The sequence below is a fragment of the Enoplosus armatus genome, chromosome 10 (assembly GCF_043641665.1).
Source record: "Enoplosus armatus isolate fEnoArm2 chromosome 10, fEnoArm2.hap1, whole genome shotgun sequence".
Classification (NCBI taxonomy): Eukaryota; Metazoa; Chordata; class Actinopteri; order Centrarchiformes; family Enoplosidae; genus Enoplosus; species Enoplosus armatus.
Window position 1 is genome coordinate 25,609,352 of NC_092189.1, and position 19,243 is coordinate 25,628,594.

Genomic DNA, 19,243 nt, shown 5'->3' on the forward strand with positions numbered 1-19,243 from the left:
CGCTGTGACGTATCATCGCAGTTCAAACAGACCCGGGAAATCAGCCGGAGAATCGCGACCAGAATCACGACCAGAACCACAACCAAGACCGGAGCCGTTTAATATCTGTCCATCATGGTTCAGGAGTTTCACGTTCTCCAGTGTTTTTCCTGTCAGAGCTTCCAGGTTCAACAGGTAACAAATACACGAGAGATAAACTAAACTACAGGCTAAAGGCTAACAGGCTAACTGCTGTTAGTGAATTGGTGTTCGGTCACGGTTGCTTGTCAATAATGTTGAATAATTTAAAATAACTTCACTAACAGCAGCTGATTCCGGACTTTGAAGTTAAAATCTAGACAATTCTATTCATATTTAATTATGTTTTTCTATGTATAAAACTTTATTCGACATGTATCTAAGTTTTCAAAACACGCGGGCACAAACGGTTAACTTCCATAAGACCTGGTTCATGAGTGCTGAGTCAACATTATTATACAAGAAGTATTTGATAAAAATGTAAATAGACACAAAGAAAATTCTATTGTTTTAAAAACACGTTGCTCGTTTATTTAAATGAGAAACAGGTTAATTAAAGTCATTGTGGACATGGAGTATATGCATATGTGACAACACAGTTTAAACAGAGTTAAGCCTACTCTTAACTTCCGACTCGGAGTTAACTCGTTCGTTCTGCACACTCCCATTGAGCCGAAGAACGACTAAGAGCCGCGACTCGGCACTGAACTAAATTAAAAGAAAAACAATTAGTAAATAAAAAAAGAACCAAAGGAGTCGTTCGTGAGTCGGTTCACTAGTGGCGGCTGAAAGAACCGGTCCTTCCTTCACTAAACAATGATTCTCTGATGAGTCAATAAAATAACTCCTTCTGCACAGGATGAGGTAGCACTTAATCTTGGTTTGTCAAATTTAGAAGTCTTAAAGTTTGTGTTTTTTGTCTGATTCTTGTAATTATTATTAAGAAAACATGACTGTTTGTGCCCTGTGCTGTGTCTGTCAGGTGAAGAAGGTGAACAGGTGGAGCTGTAAAGTGTGTGGAGAGAAACAGTCGCTGCTCAAGGTCTGATTATAACTTCAACTTTTTTTTATTGTTTTCAGCACAAACAAGCAGTGAACACAACATTAAGAGATCATCAGCTTTAAGTTGAAGTGTTGAACTGAACCAGTAGTCACAGAGAGAATATTGGACTTCCATTCATCAGGAGAGCAAACACATGAATGATCATGTTGCTGTGTTTTACCACCTCCTGAGGGAAATATCTGTCACTTTAGCTGCTGAATACCCCACTGTGTTAAGTAGCTCGTCTAACTGTGTCTGTCTGCTGCTGAGCAGGTAGTGTACAGTGTCTTTTCACTGCTTTGTCTCTGAACATGACGCTGTGAGAGCTGAGAGTGAACCACAACAGTTAAGTTGTAGCTGGACAGATAAACAATTCAGTTCAATGAAATTTCTATTTACACTACTCACAAAAAGTTAGGGATATTCGGCTTTTGGATGAAATTTCAGAATGCACCTAAAATGCACTATAACCTTTACAGGTGAACTTAATTTGACCTTCTCTAAACTTTTGAATGTACATGTCCAACTGTCCAGTGTTTCAGTACTTATTGCATAACATGCTGTTCTCTAACAAGGTGATTAACCGCAAAAATCACAACAAGTGTCTGATCCATGAATCGACCACTAAATGTTCTGGTTCAATGACAATTTGTATTTAAACAGTCCTCTTCGTCATGCTGTTCACATTTTGACATCATGAGACCAAGACGACACCTAACAATCGATCAACAGTGACTGGCCATTGCGAGGCTTCAAACGGGATGTTCTCAGAGGGAAGTTGCCACTGAGCTTAGAGTTTTCACAGAGTGTCATCAGCAGGTTGCAACAGAGACAGAGAGAGACTGGTAGAGTCACAGAAAGGCATAGAAGTGGACGTCCTTTGGCCACATCCCATGCTGATGACCGCTTCATTGTGAACAGTGCCCTGCGGAACCAGATGGTGAATGCCACTCAACTCCAGGCACGTTTAAGTGAGGTGAGAGGCACCCGAGTGTCACGTCAGACCATTCGAAACCGCTTACATCAGCATGGTCTGCGTGCTAGACGAGCTGCAAGGGTACCTGACCACACCACCAGGGACAGGCGTCATCGTCTTGCATGGGCCAGGGAGCATTTGCGCTGGATGAGGAACCAGTGGGCCTCAGTGCTGTTCTCTGATGAAAGTCGATTCACATTGAGCAGAAATGATGGCCGCCAACGCTGTTGGACACGTCGAGGAGAACGCTATGCATCAGCCACTGTTGTCACCAGACGAGCCTTTGGAGTTGGTGGTGTTACAGTCTGGGCAGGTGTGTCTAGTCAACACAGAACTGCCCTACACCTTGTGACTGGTACTGTGACAAGCCGATACTACCTGAATAACATCATTAATCCAGTCATTGTGCCTCTGCATGAGCAACACAGGCCTGATTTCATCTTCATGGACGACAATGCCCCAGCTCATCGAGGTCGCATCATCAGGGAACGGCTGCTGGAGGCTGGGGTCCCTCAAATGGAGTGGCCTGCACTTTCTCCAGACCTGAATCCCATAGAAAACCAATGAGATCAGCTGAGTCGTCGTGTAGAGGGTCGTAACCCCGCACCCCAGAACCTCAATGACCTGAGGGCAGCCCTTCAAGAAGAGTGGAATGCCATGCCTCAGCAGACAATAAGTCGACTTGTGAACAGCATAAGACGTCGTTGTCAAGCTGTAATTGATGCTCAAGGACACATGACAAGTTATTGAGACACTGACATTTTTTGTTGTGGTATACCCACCACTGTTAGCTTTTGTTTCAATAAATTGTTTGAGATGAAGAAATTACCATTGCATGCTTCTACTTAAATGGCCTACTTTCATGATATAATATCACTGTAGCATGAAGTTTTTACATTTTCCATAAATTTCACCTGAAAGTCAAATATCCCTAACTTTTTGTGAGTAGTGTATATAGAGCTAAATCACAACAAAAGTCATAGACTGTCCTCAATCCAATTCATCATTCTGATCCAGATAAAAAAAAAAATTGGACAACTGGCCCCTGATGTTCAGAGTAGGGATGGGAATCCTATGCCTCCCGAGTTTATCGATGCTGGCATGTTTTTCTGACAGTTAAAAGAAGGAAGACTCATGGCAGAGGAAGAAATGATCATCTCATGTCAGAGTGGGAACACCAGCAATATGCTGAAACGTCTCCTACACAACGCAGGCTTAAACTCCAGGAGTGTACAGACACTGTGCCACTGCTTCCCAGCTGTCCGTCACCGAGGTAACCGCGGAAAATAATAACATTAGCGCCACACAGGCAGGCTGAGCAGATGTTTTCTCTGACAGATGACTTAAATGAAAACAAATAATATCGTCCAGACTGTGGCTACAGCTTGTCCTCAGGTTTCTACTCCATGTTCACACTCGGGCTGATAAGCAGAATCCATAATGGTATTGGTATCCATAAAATCTTATCAATTCCCATCCCAAGTTGAGAGTATTATGAGGAGAGGCTTTATTATTACCTGTGTCACCTGTCGGCCTGTGTGCTGATTGGACAGGAATTTGGACGGGGATCCGGGGCCGACTGCAGACGTCATGTTCAGAAACTGAACGCCTTGAGAGGAGCCATGATGGAGGAGCAGGAGCACAACAGCTGGTCGCAATGGTAACCAACATGTCCCACAATATGCAGCAGCTTTTTTAGTCCAAGTATTCGTCACTCTGCACCTGTTTACCAGGTGTTCTCACCTGTCGCTGTCTCCTGATGGTTGTTAACAGGAAGCAGGTGGAGGCAGACGGAGAGGATGAACCTGAGGAACACGACCAACTGACCACACACTCTCAGGTAGGGCACATGACCATATCGTCACATTCCAGATGTCTGCATTGAGAGCAGGCGACGTTTACATGCAGGAGCCTCGCTATCCCACACAGTCAGACTAACAAACTAATTAACCATTGTTTACTTCAGCTCCATAGATAACAGCAGGTGGTTCCGTTTCTGGAGGGCAGATGTGTACCACGAAATGATTGCTACTGAAGGCAGCAGCACCACAACTCTATCCCTTCACCTTAAAAGGCCCCCAGTGCAGAATGGAGAATGCATAAAACTATATAGAAAATACAAATGTACACGTGCCACAAGATGACAGCAGCTACATTTTAAGTTTATGGGATTTAAGTACTAACGGACTTCAGAGAGAGTGGAGTTTTATAGACGTACAACCTACTGTGATGTAGGCTACCACGCAATCAAATACAGCACGTCATTATTGATGATCGTACCACGTTTGTTGCCTTCGTCTCTGTTGCCCCACAACTAAAGCGTGTACGTCTGACAGCAGTAAACCGATGGTGTGCCCGACGCCAATATTTGAACGCGTCAGAAAAGATGAATAGCTGTCATGTCAACAAAGATATGTATATGTAGGTAAAGCTTAGTGTTGTAAAGTGTATAGTGTCTTGTATTATTTGTTATTTTATTTCTACAAAAATGTTTTTGGAGTGGCCTCATCAAAGTCCTGTTCCTACTTTCAGGGTCATGCTCAAAAACCTTGTAGTCTCTGAATGAATGTCAGATACCAAACAATAAGAGCTAATTCTTTTCAGTTATCACTCCTAAAGCCAATTAAATCAATATAAGGGTGCAATTACTTATTTACATAGATGTCGTAGATATTTGATTATTTTTCTGGAAATTAGTAAAATAATATATTTTAAAAACTGCATTGTTGGTATCAAAGGCGTAATGCAGTAACTTTAACACAGCAAGGAGGATTCATCCTGAAACAATCAAATATGAAAGCAGAGAATTAGAAATAAAGGCCCATCTCTAAGCATGCTTCAAAATAAAGGCCTATCTCTAAAGCCTTGTTTATGCTTGCGCAAGCAGGCCTCCGTAGATGTAGTGTAAGCTTTGAGATTGCACAGAGGTGTTTATGCTTCTAAATGTCTTCATTTAGTTTTTCTGCTTCAATATTGAACAATATCTAATAATGTCTCCAGGTGACACAGACTCGGGTGAGCCGCTGGAGCAAATACCTGGATACACCTGAGAAGGCAGAGCCACAAGAGGAGAATGTTTCGATGGACAGGCAGCAGCTCCATGGCAACAACATGATTGACAGGTGTGACTTTAGAGAGTGTTTATGTTGTTACAGGCCATGCCCACCTACCTGTCAGTCAGCAGTGTGGTTTATAAAACGGACAGGTGAGACCCAAAGCAGGTCTCAGTTTTCAGAAAGTTGTTGTTTTTAATGACACCGGTGGCCCTGCTTCCGTGTTGAAGTAAGTTGTAAGTTTGTCAGGTTGACTGCAGAGGGGAAGAAACTGTTTTTGTGGCGGGAGGTTTTGGTCCTGATGGACCGCAGCCTCCTGCCAGAGGGGAGGGGGTCGAACAGATGGTGTCCGGGGTGGGAGGGGTCGGCAGCGATCTTCCCTGCTCTCCTCAGGGTCCTGGAGGAGTACAGGTCCTGAAGAGATGGGAGGTTGCAGCCAATCACCCTCTCTGCATAGCGGATGATACGCTGCAGTCTGCGTATGTCCTTGGTGGAGGCAGCAGCGTACCAGACAGTGATGGAGGAGGTGAGGATGGACTCTATGATGGCAGTGTAGAAGTGAACCAGCATTGTTTGTGGCAGGTTAAACTTCCTCAGCTGCCTCAGGAAGTACATCCTCTGTTGGGCTTTCTTGATGAGGGAGCTGATGTTCAGCTCCCACCGGAGGTCCTGGCTGATGATGGAGCCCAGGAAACGGAAGGACTCCACAGTGTCCACTGGAGAGTCACACAGGGTGATGGGGGCGGGTGGGGCTGCGCTCTTCCTGAAGTCTACAACCATCTCCACTGTCTTTGAAGTGTTAAGCTCCAGGTTGTTGCTGTTGCACCAGGTCACCAGATGGTCAATCTCCCACCTGTAGGCAGACTCATCCTCTCCAGAGATGAGTCCGATGAGGGTGGTGTCGTCCGCGAACTTCAGGAGCTTGACGGACTGGTGACTGGAGGTGCAGCTGTTGGTGTACAGGGAGAAGAGTAGAGGAGAAAGAACACGGCCTTGAGGGGAGCCGGTGCTGATCGTCCGCGAGTCTGAGACGTGTTTCCCCAGCTTCACATGCTGCTTCCTGTCAGACAGGAAATCTGTGATCCACCTGCAGGTGGGGTCAGGCACGTTCAGCTGGGAGAGCTTGTCCTGAAGAAGAGCCGGGACGATCGTGTTGAAGGCAGAGCTGAAGTCCACAAACAGGATCCTGGCATAGGATCCTGCGGAGTCCAGGAGCTGGAGGAGTGTAGGGCCAAGTTGACGGCCAGAGCCAACAGGTCTGTAGACGAACTGCAGGGGGTCCAGCAGAGGGTCGGTGATGGATTTGAGGTGGGACAAGACCAGGGGTTCAAATGATTTCATGACCACAGAGGTCAGGGTGACGGGTCTGTAGTCATTTAATCCTGTGGGCCCTGTTTTTTTGGGGACGGGGATGATGGTGGAGGCCTTGAAGCAGGCTGACACGTGGCATGTCTCCAGTGAGGTGTTGAAGATGTCCGGAGACAGCTGATCGGCGCAGCGCTTCAGGCAGGATGGAGAGATGGAGTCTGGTCCAGCAGCTTTCCGGGGGTTTTGTCTCTTGAAGAGCCTGTTCACATCTCTTTCAAGGACAGACAGAGGTGTCGATGCTGGAGGGGGGGGGGGGCACTGTGGTGGTCAGAGGTGTGAGAGTGCAGCCCCAGGTGTGATGAGGGGGTTGGGCTGGAGCTGGTGGGTGATGGTGTGGGGGATGGTGTCAGGACTGTCCCATTGTCTTTCAAAGCGACAGTAGAAGTTGTTGAGGCTGTTGGCGAGGCGTCGGTCGTTAGCAGAGTTGGGGGCTCTTGGCTTGTAGTTGGTGATCTGCCTGAGCCCCCTCCACACAGAAGCAGAGTCGTTGGAGGAGAACTGGTCTTGTAGTCTCTCTGAGTACAGTCGTTTAGCTTCCCTCACCGCCTTGCTAAACTTGTACTTGGCTTCCTTAAACTCTGCTCTGTTGCCACTCTTAAACGCCTCTTCCTTTTCCAACCTCAGCTGTCGCAGTCTTGCAGTGAACCAGGGTTTGTCGTTGTTATAACTCACCCTGGTCTGAGTTGGTACGCAGCAGTCCTTACAGAAGCTGATATATGAAGTCACAGCCTCTGTGTACTCATCCAGACTGTTGGTAGCAGTCCTGAAAACATCCCAGTCAGTGCAGTCCAAACACGCCTTCAGGTCCTCTGCAGCTTCACTGGTCCACTTCTTCGAAGTTCTCGCAACAGGCTTAGAAAGTTTTAATTTCTGCCTGTATGCCGTAATCAGGTGGACCATGTCGTGGTCAGAGTGTCCCAGTGCAGCGCGGGTGACGGCGTGAAAAGCATTACTGACTGTGGTGTAACAGTGATCCAGAGTGTTCCCCTCCCTGGTGGGGCATTTAGTAAACTGTTTGTATTTGGGGAGTTCATGTCTGAGGTTACCTTTGTTAAAGTCACCGAGGACAATAACTAAGGAGTCTGGGGTGGTTTGCTCCGTTTCCAGTATCTGGTCGGCGAGTGCGTGCTGTGCGTCCTGCATGTTGGCCTCCGGTGGAATGTAAACACTGACTAGAATGAATGAAGCCCTAACCCTAACCCGAACTCGCGGGGGGAGTAGTATGGTTTACAGTTTAGTGAAGCACAAAACAGCAGATGAATGAAAGTCCTTGTTTCTCCTCATCAGCAGCTGGAGTTCGTCCATCTTATTCCCCAGTGAGCGCATGTTAGAGAGAAATATTCCGGATAGCGGTGTACGTTGTCCTCGCCGGCGAAGACGCACGAGTGCACCGGCACGTTTCCCTCTACGTCGCCGTAGAGCTGCAAAGGTGAGAGCACCTTTGACCAGAATGTCCCATAAAACAGTTAAAGGTGTAAGAAATTCGGGAAACAAATCCACTGGTGTTCCATGTTCATGAGCTCTTCTCTGGTGAAAGAGCTCCCTGAACCAAAACAAGAAACGCTATTTACAGGCAAAACAATGCGCTCCAACATACCGAGGCAGCCATCCGCAGCGCCATCTTGGATACATGTGGATACAAGTGAAAACGAAAGGAAAAATGCCACCAAAGACAGCCAGTAATGCTGTTGAGGAAGAGTTGGAGGTGATCAGAAAATCTCTGAACTTCATGTTGGACGAGCTGAGCAAAGTAGCTAAACAACAAGCTATGCTACTTGATCTGGTGGAAGAAGTTAAACAACTGAAGAATCTTGTTAAAGAGAAGGATAAGAAAATTGATGGCCTAGAGCGAAGAATTGATGACATGGAACACAAGAATGAAGGATTTAATCATAATCGGACTGGATAACACACACCGAACTTATGCCAGGACTACGGCTGGAGGTAAAAACAGAGAGGACGGCCCGACAGAGGAACTACAAATGCTGGAATGGCAAGTCATAAAGTTCCTTGAAAGTAAGAACATGAGTATTCAGAGTAACAACGTCGCGGCTTGTCACACCCTTCCCCGAAAGGATAATAAAACAAAACCTGCCATAATAGTTCGGTTTGTGAATCGAAAGCACAAGACTGAGCTACTCAGGCAGGCTAAGAAGCTGAAAGGGACAGGTGTGTACTTGAATGAGCATCTGACAAAAAAAGAACGCCAACATTTCGAGACATGCACGAATCCTAAGGAAACAAAACAAGATGCAAGCAACATGGACAAGAAACTGGGAAGAAAAGTGATGATAAGGCTAAATGGAACATTATTTTGGACTGTGTGGGAAAGCATTTGCATGAACTATTAACTATGAACTGAAAAATAAATGACAGATCTTGATGAGGATTATATGTTCCCGTTCAGAGACATGGATGAGGAGGATTTTGTAGACATTAGCAAGGATGATGTGAGTGACCATTTGCACAGACTGTATAGTAAGTATGAAAACCTGAACTTTAAAACGTTTGACCACACAGAGCATAAATTGTATGAGATTGAACACAATATTGATCCAGAAAACCACTTTTACAACAACATCAATAATGATAATTATTATATTATAATATAATTGCAATATCTGAGACCTGGCTTGATGATGAGAAAGTATATGATGTGGAACTGGAAGGATATGAGTGGTTTATGATTAATAGGAACAGTAAAAAAGGAGGAGGAGTTGCTCTGTATGTTGATACAGCTTTAAGATGTAACATCACTAAACCTATGACAAATACTATAGAAAATATTTTGGAATGTATAACTGTAGAAATTTATGTTCAAAAAGGTAAAGATATCGTCATTGGCTGTGTATATAGAACACCAGGAACCTGTCTTGATACATTAACTGGTATGTTTGGCAAATTGAATATTAACAAGGTGCACATGGTACGTGGTGATTTTAATATTGACTTGTTAAACCCAAATGGACACAAAAGGACAACAGACTTTATTAATACTATATGTAGCAACAGCCTATTTCCTGTGATTCTAAAACCCAGTAGAATCACAATAGACACTGCTACATTGCTAGACAACATATTCACAAATAAAATTGAAAGCAAAATAGTAGATGGACTACTCATAAATGACATAAGTGACCACCTTCCTGTTTTTGCACTTTGAGAACTTTTTTAAGAAAAAAAATTAAAATAGGTCTAACTCTTGTAAACTGATTTGACACAGAACACCAGAAGCTGTTGCAGCAAATTTAGCAAATGAGATTGTGGAACCAATAAATAAGGATGATGTAGACGAAGATATTGTTCATTACAACTCCTACTCCATCTTTCTTAGGAGTGTTATAGAATGTATACAGAAGGAATTGTTGGAACGTGGAGTGGAGACACTCCCCTTTGACAATCAGCTGAATGAGGTAGTAATTATAACATCTGAGCTGTCAGGAAGTCGGCGTTCTTTGGTTTGTAACCACTCGGTTTTATGACTGCTGAGTTTTTTATGTCTTTTATTTTTCTACTTCAACCCATATGTACATCATCTGGTAAGAACAATGAATTTGTTTGTTGAAAGGAAGAAAAATGTAGCACAACTGAGTCTGAATAAAAATGGAAAATAAACCTGACAAAAGAAAGAAATAAGTAGGCTCTGAGAGATGTTTGAGGGGGAAGATAGTTTGAAAGTTGCTCTTTTACTGTTTTTAAAACCCTCCTGTGTTCTGACAGGAAGAGGAAGAGAAGAGAAGGATGGACAGACAGAAGAGGACAGGACAGCTGGACACCTGAACAGGTAACATGCTGACATGACCAACAACTGTTATTAACACTGATGAAACTACTATCACCTAAGTTACACATAGTTCAGTGACAGATGTGGAGCTGTTGAAATCTTTGTGCTAAGTTAGGCTAACAGTTTTCCCCTGCTTCCAGCTACGCTAACAGCTACAAACCGTTAAACACATTGGCGATAAAACGCAAACGCAAGAATAATAGAGAACCTGGTTCCCTGAGGAACATGTCCGACTGTTTCTTTCAATCAATCGATTTAACCTTCGGATGTCTTTTGTCTGTAGGCAAACCGGTCCAGTCTGATGATGACACCTGTTAGACCCTCAACCACAAACAGAACCACCAGTCTGAACAACACCAGTCCTCCCAGTAAGAAGAGCGTTAATCCAGTGAGTGCTGGTCCAGTCAGCGATTGTTTCTTCAGTTCGGACTGTTGGGTAAAGGAGGAGGGGGACAAGCCTTCAGTCAGTAGGCGGAGCTGCTTTGCTGTCCTGTAATGACATCATCAGTTAGACCCCGCCTCTCATTAAATGCTTCCTCCATGTTTGAGAGCAGAGTTCGGCTTCATTGAGTTTCTGAACCAATTAATTATTACTGTTACTATTACCAATTGTTACTGTGTTTTTATATATATATATATATATATATATATATATATATACACACACAGATTTATTGATCATTAGTTTCGACTTCAGTTTCTGTTATTTGTTTATATCAATAGTTTAATAAGTCAGACGAGTTCAGTTCTTCATGTTTTTATTCAGATTAACACAAAACAGCAACATGTCGATGACTTATACAGATAATAAAGCAATAGAAACAGTAATCAATTAGTTAGAGTATTGATTGATGATCAAGAGTAACAGCACTTGGCAGATTATAAACTCAGATTACAGGAAACAACGGGAACATGTGACTGTAGTATAAATCATGGTTAGATGTCATTGGTTGAGTGTAGATGATGTCAGTGGTGACATCATGATGATGACTTCATCAGGGCTGTTGTGGGCGGGGCTGTTTGGCGTACTGGATGGTGTCGAGCGCGGCACCAATGTCAAAGTTTTTGGCCTGAAGGAGACGGGTCAACCAGCCGCCTTCATCGGTGAAACCCATCGACAGCATGAGAGACAGAGACTCCACCAGGCGGGGGTCTGCCTCTGTGGGGGGGGGGGGGGGGGCAGGAAGCGGAGGTCAGCAGGGATGACATACACAAGAATGTAACAGATCAGGGAGAGGATGCGGTCTTACCTTGAGGCAGGTGAGGGTACAGAGCCGCCTCCCTCAGACCTGTTGGCCCCTGCTGTCCCAATGGGGGACCCTTGTCCTCGTTCCCAGGCTGGAGAGACTGCAGCTCTCCGGTGGAGGGGTCAACCTCTCTGGGGCTCAGGTGTGTCCACTCCTCATCAGAATCTCTGCACACCTGAAGAGCACAAACTGGGTCCGGTTTACTGGTTACACTGGTCTGAGAAGGACCAGGGTTAGATTTACACCAGACTAATGTGGGACAGTGCACAGAAACACCTCTGAACTAACACCTGTGTTTCCATGGTAACAGTGACAGTTACATTTCAGTAGGTGAACCTAAACTACAGCGCAGCCCCTCCCCTCTCTCTGATTGTTTCTTCTGATGATGATGATGAACTGACCTTTGACCCCTCGCTGGCTTCGCCCTCACTGCCGGCTCCACCCTCACTGCTGCCTCTGTCCATCTCCACGTTTCCCTCCGACTCCCCACTCTGAGAGGGAGGGGTCACCTTTGTCCTCTGGCCCTCATGCTCCACATCGATGTCCACATCGATACCTGTGCACACATGTGACATCACTCCCTGTTTGAACCCTGAGAAAGTTCACCTCACTGGTCTTACAGCAAACACAATTTCCTTTAATTGCACTATTACTTTGAGAAGACACCATCACTTCCTGTTAACAAGCCCCTGGTTTCACTCTCCAAAGCAGCCAGTCAGAGACCTGACTGATCTCAGATGTTAACCGTGACATCACTCACCCAGCGGGCTCAACATGGCCGCCACACCCTCTCCGATGTTCTTCAGGAAGTCCACATTGGCCTGAGAGGCTGCATTAGATTATTGATTATTAATTTGATTATTGTCAGTTTCTCAAGAAACACTGTAGTAAGTAAAAACAGATTATAATTCCTGACACTGACCAGAGGGGTTGCTGCAGTCAGCAGCAGGTCTGGAGGATGCAGGCTGACCCTGATCCTGGTTCAGATTCTGAGCATGGTTCAGGTTCTGGTTCCACATGCAGTGTCTCATCCTCTTCATCCACTTACCCCGAGGAAACCACTACAGACAGACAGTAAAGTTCACCAAAACATCCCTACAGTCACAGTGCAGGGCTGAAAACACATTACTGAAAGTCAAAGAGCAGGGCTGAAAACACTACATGTTGCAGTCCTGCATAAATCTGAAAAAAATAACCAAAATAAAAGCCAGTACGTAAAGTCTGCTGCAGCTCTGACCACGCCCACCAGTGATGTCAAAGTGTACTGAGTGCAGTGTGACATCAATTAGTGTTCAGTCAAGTAACCTCAGACTGAAATAATTGGAAAGGTTTTTTGGGAGATGAATATTAAAAGTAATATTTTCATATATTTAAAGCAAGTTCATCTTTAAGACTTAATCTGTAAACTCAAACTGTCTGTACTTCTAAATCCAATTCATATCTTAATTATCTAATATCTTAATCTAAAAAATCAGCTGAACATGAAAGCTTCAATATAAAACTAAATATTTATGTTGGGTTTTTTTTCTTTCTTCCTTAATTAATCTGACACATTGTTCTTTCCTAGAAACTTTATGGAAAGTTAAGACATTACAGACCTGTAAAATAAATATATAACTAAAGTTCACACCTGCAGCGGGTGCCAGATGGGCAGCAGAGCGTGCTCAGTGTGTGTCCCTCGAGCCTGGCAGGCGGAGCACAGGTCGTAGTTTGGACAGACCGAACACTTGAAGCGAGTTCCCACCACGGGACCGTCACAGCCATCACAGGTGACGTTGGGGTGCAGGGCAGGGGGTGGGGCCAGGTGAGGGGGCGGGGCCTGAGGAGCTCCAGGTGGTGGAGGAGGAGGAGGAGGAGGAGGGTGGCCAAAGGTGAAGGGAGGGAAGGCATGAAGAGGAAAGTCTCGGCGATGCTCCTTCTTCTCTGAAAGAGTTCAATAAAACTTTATTAGAAGCACAGAAACAAACACTGCAGTTTATCTCTCTGAGATTTTTATTAAATCATAATGTTGATTAATTGTTGACTGTAATGTTAAAATCTCGTCATATTAAACATACAACTTTTCTCTTTAAATATTTCAACTCTTCTCTTAAAAAGGTACAATATGTAACAATTTACATTTATTAATTGCTTTTTATTGCCAATGTGTGAACAGAGTGTAACGTCACTTAAAAAATGAGACTCTCCCCAACTTTCTCGGTTGCCTACAACAGCTTGTGGACTGATTTCTATGTCAAGGACTCTGGATGTGACATTATGAATGCTCTCGAGTGCCTGAGCCTCTCTTCAGCTCCATGTCCATCTAACGTTAGTTTAGAAATGGATCCTGCTAACGTCAACAAAAGACCGGCACCCACCAAAACAGAGTCCAATACAAATGGTAACTGTCTTATGAGTTAACATGGCAGTAAGCTAGTCTTAGTCCAGTAGAAGAGAGAAACTTGAATTCAGAAGAGTATTTCATTTGATATTTTGTGAGTTTCTTTTTTAGACCAAAAAAAGCTAAGACAGCTTGTGGAACGTAGCAAACTCGCCGCTCACATACATTTCCCAGCTAAAACTACGGCTCACTGCGCACACACACACACACCTGTGCGAATATATCGGCAATTGCTGGTTGTTGGGCTGACTGGCCGCCTGGAAAAACTTAACATATCGTCCAACCCTAGTCTGTAACCAACGATTGCTTTTTAATAGCTGAGAGCAATGCAAAACAGGAGTGGACACCTCAATCTGTAACCTGAGCTAAGGTAATGGTTGCTTTGTAATGTTAGCTGATGAAGTAACTTGCAAACGGTAAGCTAGTTTGTATCACGGAGCCAATGGTCCAAATAAAATATAGGAACATTACAGATAGTAACGTTATTCTAACTACAATATAAAACAGTCTGCTGTATGTCACTTCACTGTTTTGGCTTGCTCGCCTACAGACTGCGGGCACGAGCAACAGGATGCTGACTGCAGTTCACTTCACGGCCACTGATGTCATTAAAAACAACAACTCTGACAACTTCATATAGAGCCTTTAACAGTGACCCTAAATACTCTGACTTTCAGAATAAAAGCTGGTCTCCAAATAAAACAATGTTTTCTCCTCCATGACCTCCACTTCCTGACTCCACTTGATTTCAAGTGTGTGTGTGTGTCTGTGTGTGTCTGTGTGTGTCAGGGATGAAGGTGAGATTCAGGTGATGTTCAGATTGTGTGCTTGTACCTTTGATGAAGAGGCGAAAGGTGGCGTCCTTCATGCAGGCCAGACCCATCATTAGTTCATCATCAGAGGAAAATGCCACCAGGTCTCCATCTTCATCTGAAATATACAGAAACAAACTCATTATCATCACCAATACGTGATTGTCTTCTAGAATATTTAAATCTCACATGATATAGTTTAACTCGTATTTGTTTCAATGAGTTCACTTTTATATTTAAACAGTTTCATTAACACATTAAAACAAGCAAACTTCAAAGTGAAGATGGACAGAATAAAGAACCCCTGAGCTCACAAGACCCGCCCACAGCAGGTGTCAGTCTGCATATCTGAGCTCATACAGAACTAGGAGCTTATATTTCCAGGAGGATCATTTTGGCACCGTTTTCTCTCCGTACACAAACCTGGACTTACTGTGCAGAACTCCACCAGAAAAACACATGATTTTAACTTTAAGTTGAAGGATGTGTTCTTCAGGTTGATTTCATATGTTTATACATGTATAATAATCTTAATAATTGACCTCAATAAAATAAGTTGAAGTGTTTTTTTCAGGGTTATTAAACACTCCTCTGGTCTGTCAGGTTATTCATGTTCATGTTAGCATATGTTTAAATAATTTTAATATTTACCTCTGTAGTACATGTTGAAGCCGTTGTTTTTCAGATTATTAAACACACCCGCGGTTTTGCTGCTCAGATACTCGAAGCTGCAAGAAACGTCCTGATCCAACGCGAACCTCCGGACCTCTTTAACCGACTCATCTTTTCCCAGCAGATAGGCCTTCACCGTCACTGACATCCTGCTCCAGTTACCGGGTACACTGCAGACTCTTAACTGTACCAAACTGAACCAGACTCCGGACAGAAAACACACTGTATTCCGAGACAAAGTGAGAAACTTTGTGACGCAGCTTTAAATCTTCTCAGCCTTCTTTATATTTACTTCCGTGATAAACGTCACATGTCGTCAGGAGAAGGAAATATTGACGTGGCCTCCCATTGGTCTGGTGATGGAGTTCCGCCCAGACGACCAATGAGAGGCTGAGGAATGACTATGCACTTTCCAATGAGGGGATTTCCTCTCTGAGTCACCTGACCAATCAGGTTTAACCGGAATAAAGTTCATATCAAAAGAAAAATAACACGGTCATCGTTATGAAAGTTGAAAAACTAAAATATTTAACATTGAAATCTAAAGTGTTTAATAAAGTGTAAAAAACAGACAGATTTAATAAAGTTAAATGACTTTTAAAGCAACATTATGTAACTATTTAACCTTAAAATAACGGCGTCACTATCATTTATATGGTAAGCTGACTTGTAACAGAGATAATGGCGCCTCTTTCATTTCCACTCTGCACCCTGAACGCCTTTTCCTGTACTATGTAACTTGGTTGAACGGGTACGATCCCCCGCGAGTGCCTAATGTTTTACGGCACTACGTCACACGTGGGTCCAGCTCAGGATTCTCACTACGGACTTGATGGGAGAGATGAAGAGACCGAAGACAATGTTAATGGAGGAAGCTAAGAAAAGAAGTGTGATCGAGCACAGGGCTTTTAGTCGTTCAACGAGAGCTTCGTGAAATAGAATGCAGACAGACGGTGAGCTGGCCTGCTGTCAGAGTAGTCGGTAATATTAGCTGGCTTGCTTTCCTGTGGTCTTACACTTGCTTGATGTTTAGCTCTTAGCAAAATTGTCGCTAGTTTTTGATCATTTTGCCAAGTCAGCGCACCAAATCCTTCAGTTTTCGACAAATGCTCGTGTACAGCTGTCCATGAGGGTGAACTGCACTCTGAAAACTGTAGGGGGCGCCACGTCACATAAAATACACAAAAGTTGCTTTAACACTAAACATTTCTATTAATTAAACCAACAAATAATATACTAAAAATGTTTCAACATGAGTTTAATATTAACATGACACTGAAATCATGTTTGTTCATTCACACAAAACTGGATAAACATAAAATGGATTATTTTCATTATTAATTAATCTTCATTTATTGATTTAATCTAAAATGTCAGAAACTTTCAGTTAACAATCGCAGAAAAAACAGCAGTTTCACAGTTTAGAAGCTTTTTGGTTATTTTTTACTTAAGAAATTGTTGATTGAATTTCTGTTGAATCAACTACTCAGTTTCATTCAGTAATAGATAATACATGTAAAATGAAATAAAAACGAATGAGAAATACAGTGCATCCGGAAAGTATTCACGGCGCTTCACTTTTTCCACATTTTGTTATGTTACACCCTTATTCCAAAATGGATTAAATACATTTTTTTCCTCAAAATTCTACACACAACACCCCATAATGACAATGTGAAAAAAGTTTTTTTGAAATTTTTGCAAATTTATTAAAAATAAAAAACTAAGAAATCACATGTACATAAGTATTCACAGCCTTTCTGTTTCTGTTTCTGCAGCTTAATTGGAGTCCACCTGTGGTAAATTCAGTTGATTGGACATGATTTGGAAAGGCACACACCTGTCTATATAAGGTCCCACAGTTGACAGTGCATGTCAGAGCACAAACCAAGCATGAAGTCAAAGGAATTGTCTGTAGACCTCCGAGACAGGATTGTCTCGAGGCACAAATCTGGGGAAGGTTACAGAAAAATTTCTGCTGCTTTGAAGGTCCCAATGAGCACAGTGGCCTCCATCATCCGTAAGTGGAAGAAGTTCGGAACCACCAGGACTCTTCCTAGAGCTGGCCGGCCATCTAAACTGAGTAATCGGGGGAGAAGGGCCTTAGTCAGGGAGGTGACCAAGAACCCGATGGTCACTCTGTCAGAGCTCCAGAGTTCCTCTGTGGAGAGAGGAGAGCCTTCCAGAAGGACAACCATCTCTGCAGCAATCCACCAATCAGGCCTGTATGGTAGAGTGGCCAGACGGAAGCCACTCCTTAGTAAAAGGCACATAGCAGCCCTGGTGTTTGCCAAAAGGCACCTGAAGGACTCTCAGACCATGAGAAACAAAATTCTCTGGTCTGATGAGACAAAGATTGAACTCTTTGGTGTGAATGCCAGGCGTCACGTTTGGAGGAAACCAGGCACCGCTCATCACCAGGCCAATACCATCCCTACAGTGAAGCATGGTGGTGGCAGCATCATGCTGTGGGGATGTTTTTCAGCGGCAGGAACTGGGAGACTAGTCAGGATAGAGGGAAAGATGAATGCAGCAAAGTACAGAGACATCCTGGATGAAAACCTGCTCCAGAGCGCTCTTGACCTCAGACTGGGGCGACGGTTTATCTTTCAGCAGGACAACGACCCTAAGCACACAGCCAAGATATCAAAGGAGTGGCTTCAGGACAACTCTGTGAATGTCCTTGAGTGGCCCAGCCAGAGCCCAGACTTGAATCCAATTGAACATCTCTGGAGAGATCTGAAAATGGCTGTGCACCGACGCTTCCCATCCAACCTGATGGAGCTTGAGAGGTGCTGCAAAGAGGAATGGGTGAAACTGCCCAAAGATAGGTGTGCCAAGCTTGTGGCATCATATTCAAAAAGACTTGAGGCTGTAATTGCTGCCAAAGGTGCATCAACGAAGTATTGAGCAAAGGCTGTGAATACTTATGTACATGTGATTTCTCAGGTTTTTTATTTTTAATAAATTTGCAAAAATCTCAAAAAAACTTTTTTCACGTTGTCATTATGGGGTGTTGTGTGTAGAATTTTGAGGAAAAAAATGAATTTAATCCATTTTGGTATAAGGCTGCAACATAACAAAATGTGGAACAAGTGAAGCGCTGTGAATACTTTCCGGATGCACTGTATATAATGGAAGACTGTTTCCACGGTGACATGTTTCATCTGTTTTTGTTTAGAGAATAAATAAAAAATAAATATCAGAAATAAAATCAAGTTAAAATATCAGATTATTTCCTGGAAATAACTGAATATTAATTTGTGATTTCTGTTAAGATGGTTCCACTGTGTGTTACCAATAAACAGGAACTTTATCTTTTTAAGTCATACACACACACACACAAACACACACTGTGTATACATTTATATATGGAACTGAGTTCGAGAGGTTGATTCTCCAGTAATGAACTGTCTGAGAGAAGTTAGACTAGAGATGATTTTCAGTGTTTTGTATTTCCAGAAGTTGTTGACATCATTCTGTGTGAATGTTCCAGCAGCCAGTCAGCAACAGAGTTCGTGTCAGATGACAGTGAGTCATCAGTCTTATGACCAGAGCTCTGAAGTGACTCAGAGTCACAAGATGAAAACAAACGATGTGATAATAAACTACAAGAGGGTCTGACGTCCCAGAATGCACTAATCTACACTAATAAAGTTTCAAGTGTTTCAAGTAAAAAGCGATTCTGAAAACATCATGATCAACATGTGACTAAATACTTTTACTCTATTCCTGTACTACAGTATCATTTGAAGGTACTGCACTACATTTCAGAGGGGAATATTGTACTTTTTAATGCACTTCATTTATCTGATAGATTAATAAAAAAAAAGAATACATTATAATTATTGATTAAACTATCCAGCAGTATATAAACAGAAATGAGCTTCA

The 19,243-nt window shown here is 43.2% G+C and overlaps 2 protein-coding genes across 2 annotated transcripts; one reads left to right on the forward strand and one right to left on the reverse strand.

Moving 5' to 3' along the window:
• Positions 1 to 43: 43 nt before the first annotated feature.
• On the forward strand, positions 44 to 10,850 carry mrnip (MRN complex interacting protein). Its single transcript, XM_070913708.1, has 7 exons — positions 44 to 174; positions 1,001 to 1,060; positions 3,590 to 3,696; positions 3,810 to 3,876; positions 5,037 to 5,158; positions 10,178 to 10,241; positions 10,525 to 10,850. Exons 1-7 carry the CDS (start codon positions 115 to 117, stop codon positions 10,735 to 10,737), a joined length of 693 nt encoding a protein of 230 aa, XP_070769809.1. The 5' UTR covers positions 44 to 114; the 3' UTR covers positions 10,738 to 10,850.
• A 132-nt stretch (positions 10,851 to 10,982) lies between these two features.
• On the reverse strand, positions 10,983 to 15,614 carry sqstm1 (sequestosome 1). The gene is made up of 8 exons (XM_070913475.1): positions 15,332 to 15,614; positions 14,703 to 14,798; positions 13,119 to 13,411; positions 12,411 to 12,549; positions 12,249 to 12,317; positions 11,890 to 12,044; positions 11,492 to 11,663; positions 10,983 to 11,400 (listed from the first exon to the last, which is right to left on the reverse strand). Exons 1-8 carry the CDS (start codon positions 15,498 to 15,500, stop codon positions 11,237 to 11,239), a joined length of 1,257 nt encoding a protein of 418 aa, XP_070769576.1. The 5' UTR covers positions 15,501 to 15,614; the 3' UTR covers positions 10,983 to 11,236.
• Between the last annotated feature and the right edge of the window lie 3,629 nt (positions 15,615 to 19,243).

Coding starts and splice junctions, on each gene's coding strand:
- mrnip (XM_070913708.1), top strand. CDS start 115: ATGGTTCAGGAGTTTCACGTTCTCCAGTGTTTTTCCTGTCAGAGCTTC. Junction 1,061..3,589: donor AGAAACAGTCGCTGCTCAAG/GTCTGATTATAA, acceptor CTGATTGGACAG/GAATTTGGACGGGGATCCGG. Junction 5,159..10,177: donor GGCAACAACATGATTGACAG/GTGTGACTTTAG, acceptor GTGTTCTGACAG/GAAGAGGAAGAGAAGAGAAG.
- sqstm1 (XM_070913475.1), bottom strand. CDS start 15,500: ATGTCAGTGACGGTGAAGGCCTATCTGCTGGGAAAAGATGAGTCGGTT. Junction 14,799..15,331: donor CTTCAACATGTACTACAGAG/GTAAATATTAAA, acceptor TGTATATTTCAG/ATGAAGATGGAGACCTGGTG. Junction 11,401..11,491: donor GTACCCTCACCTGCCTCAAG/GTAAGACCGCAT, acceptor CCCCCCCCACAG/AGGCAGACCCCCGCCTGGTG.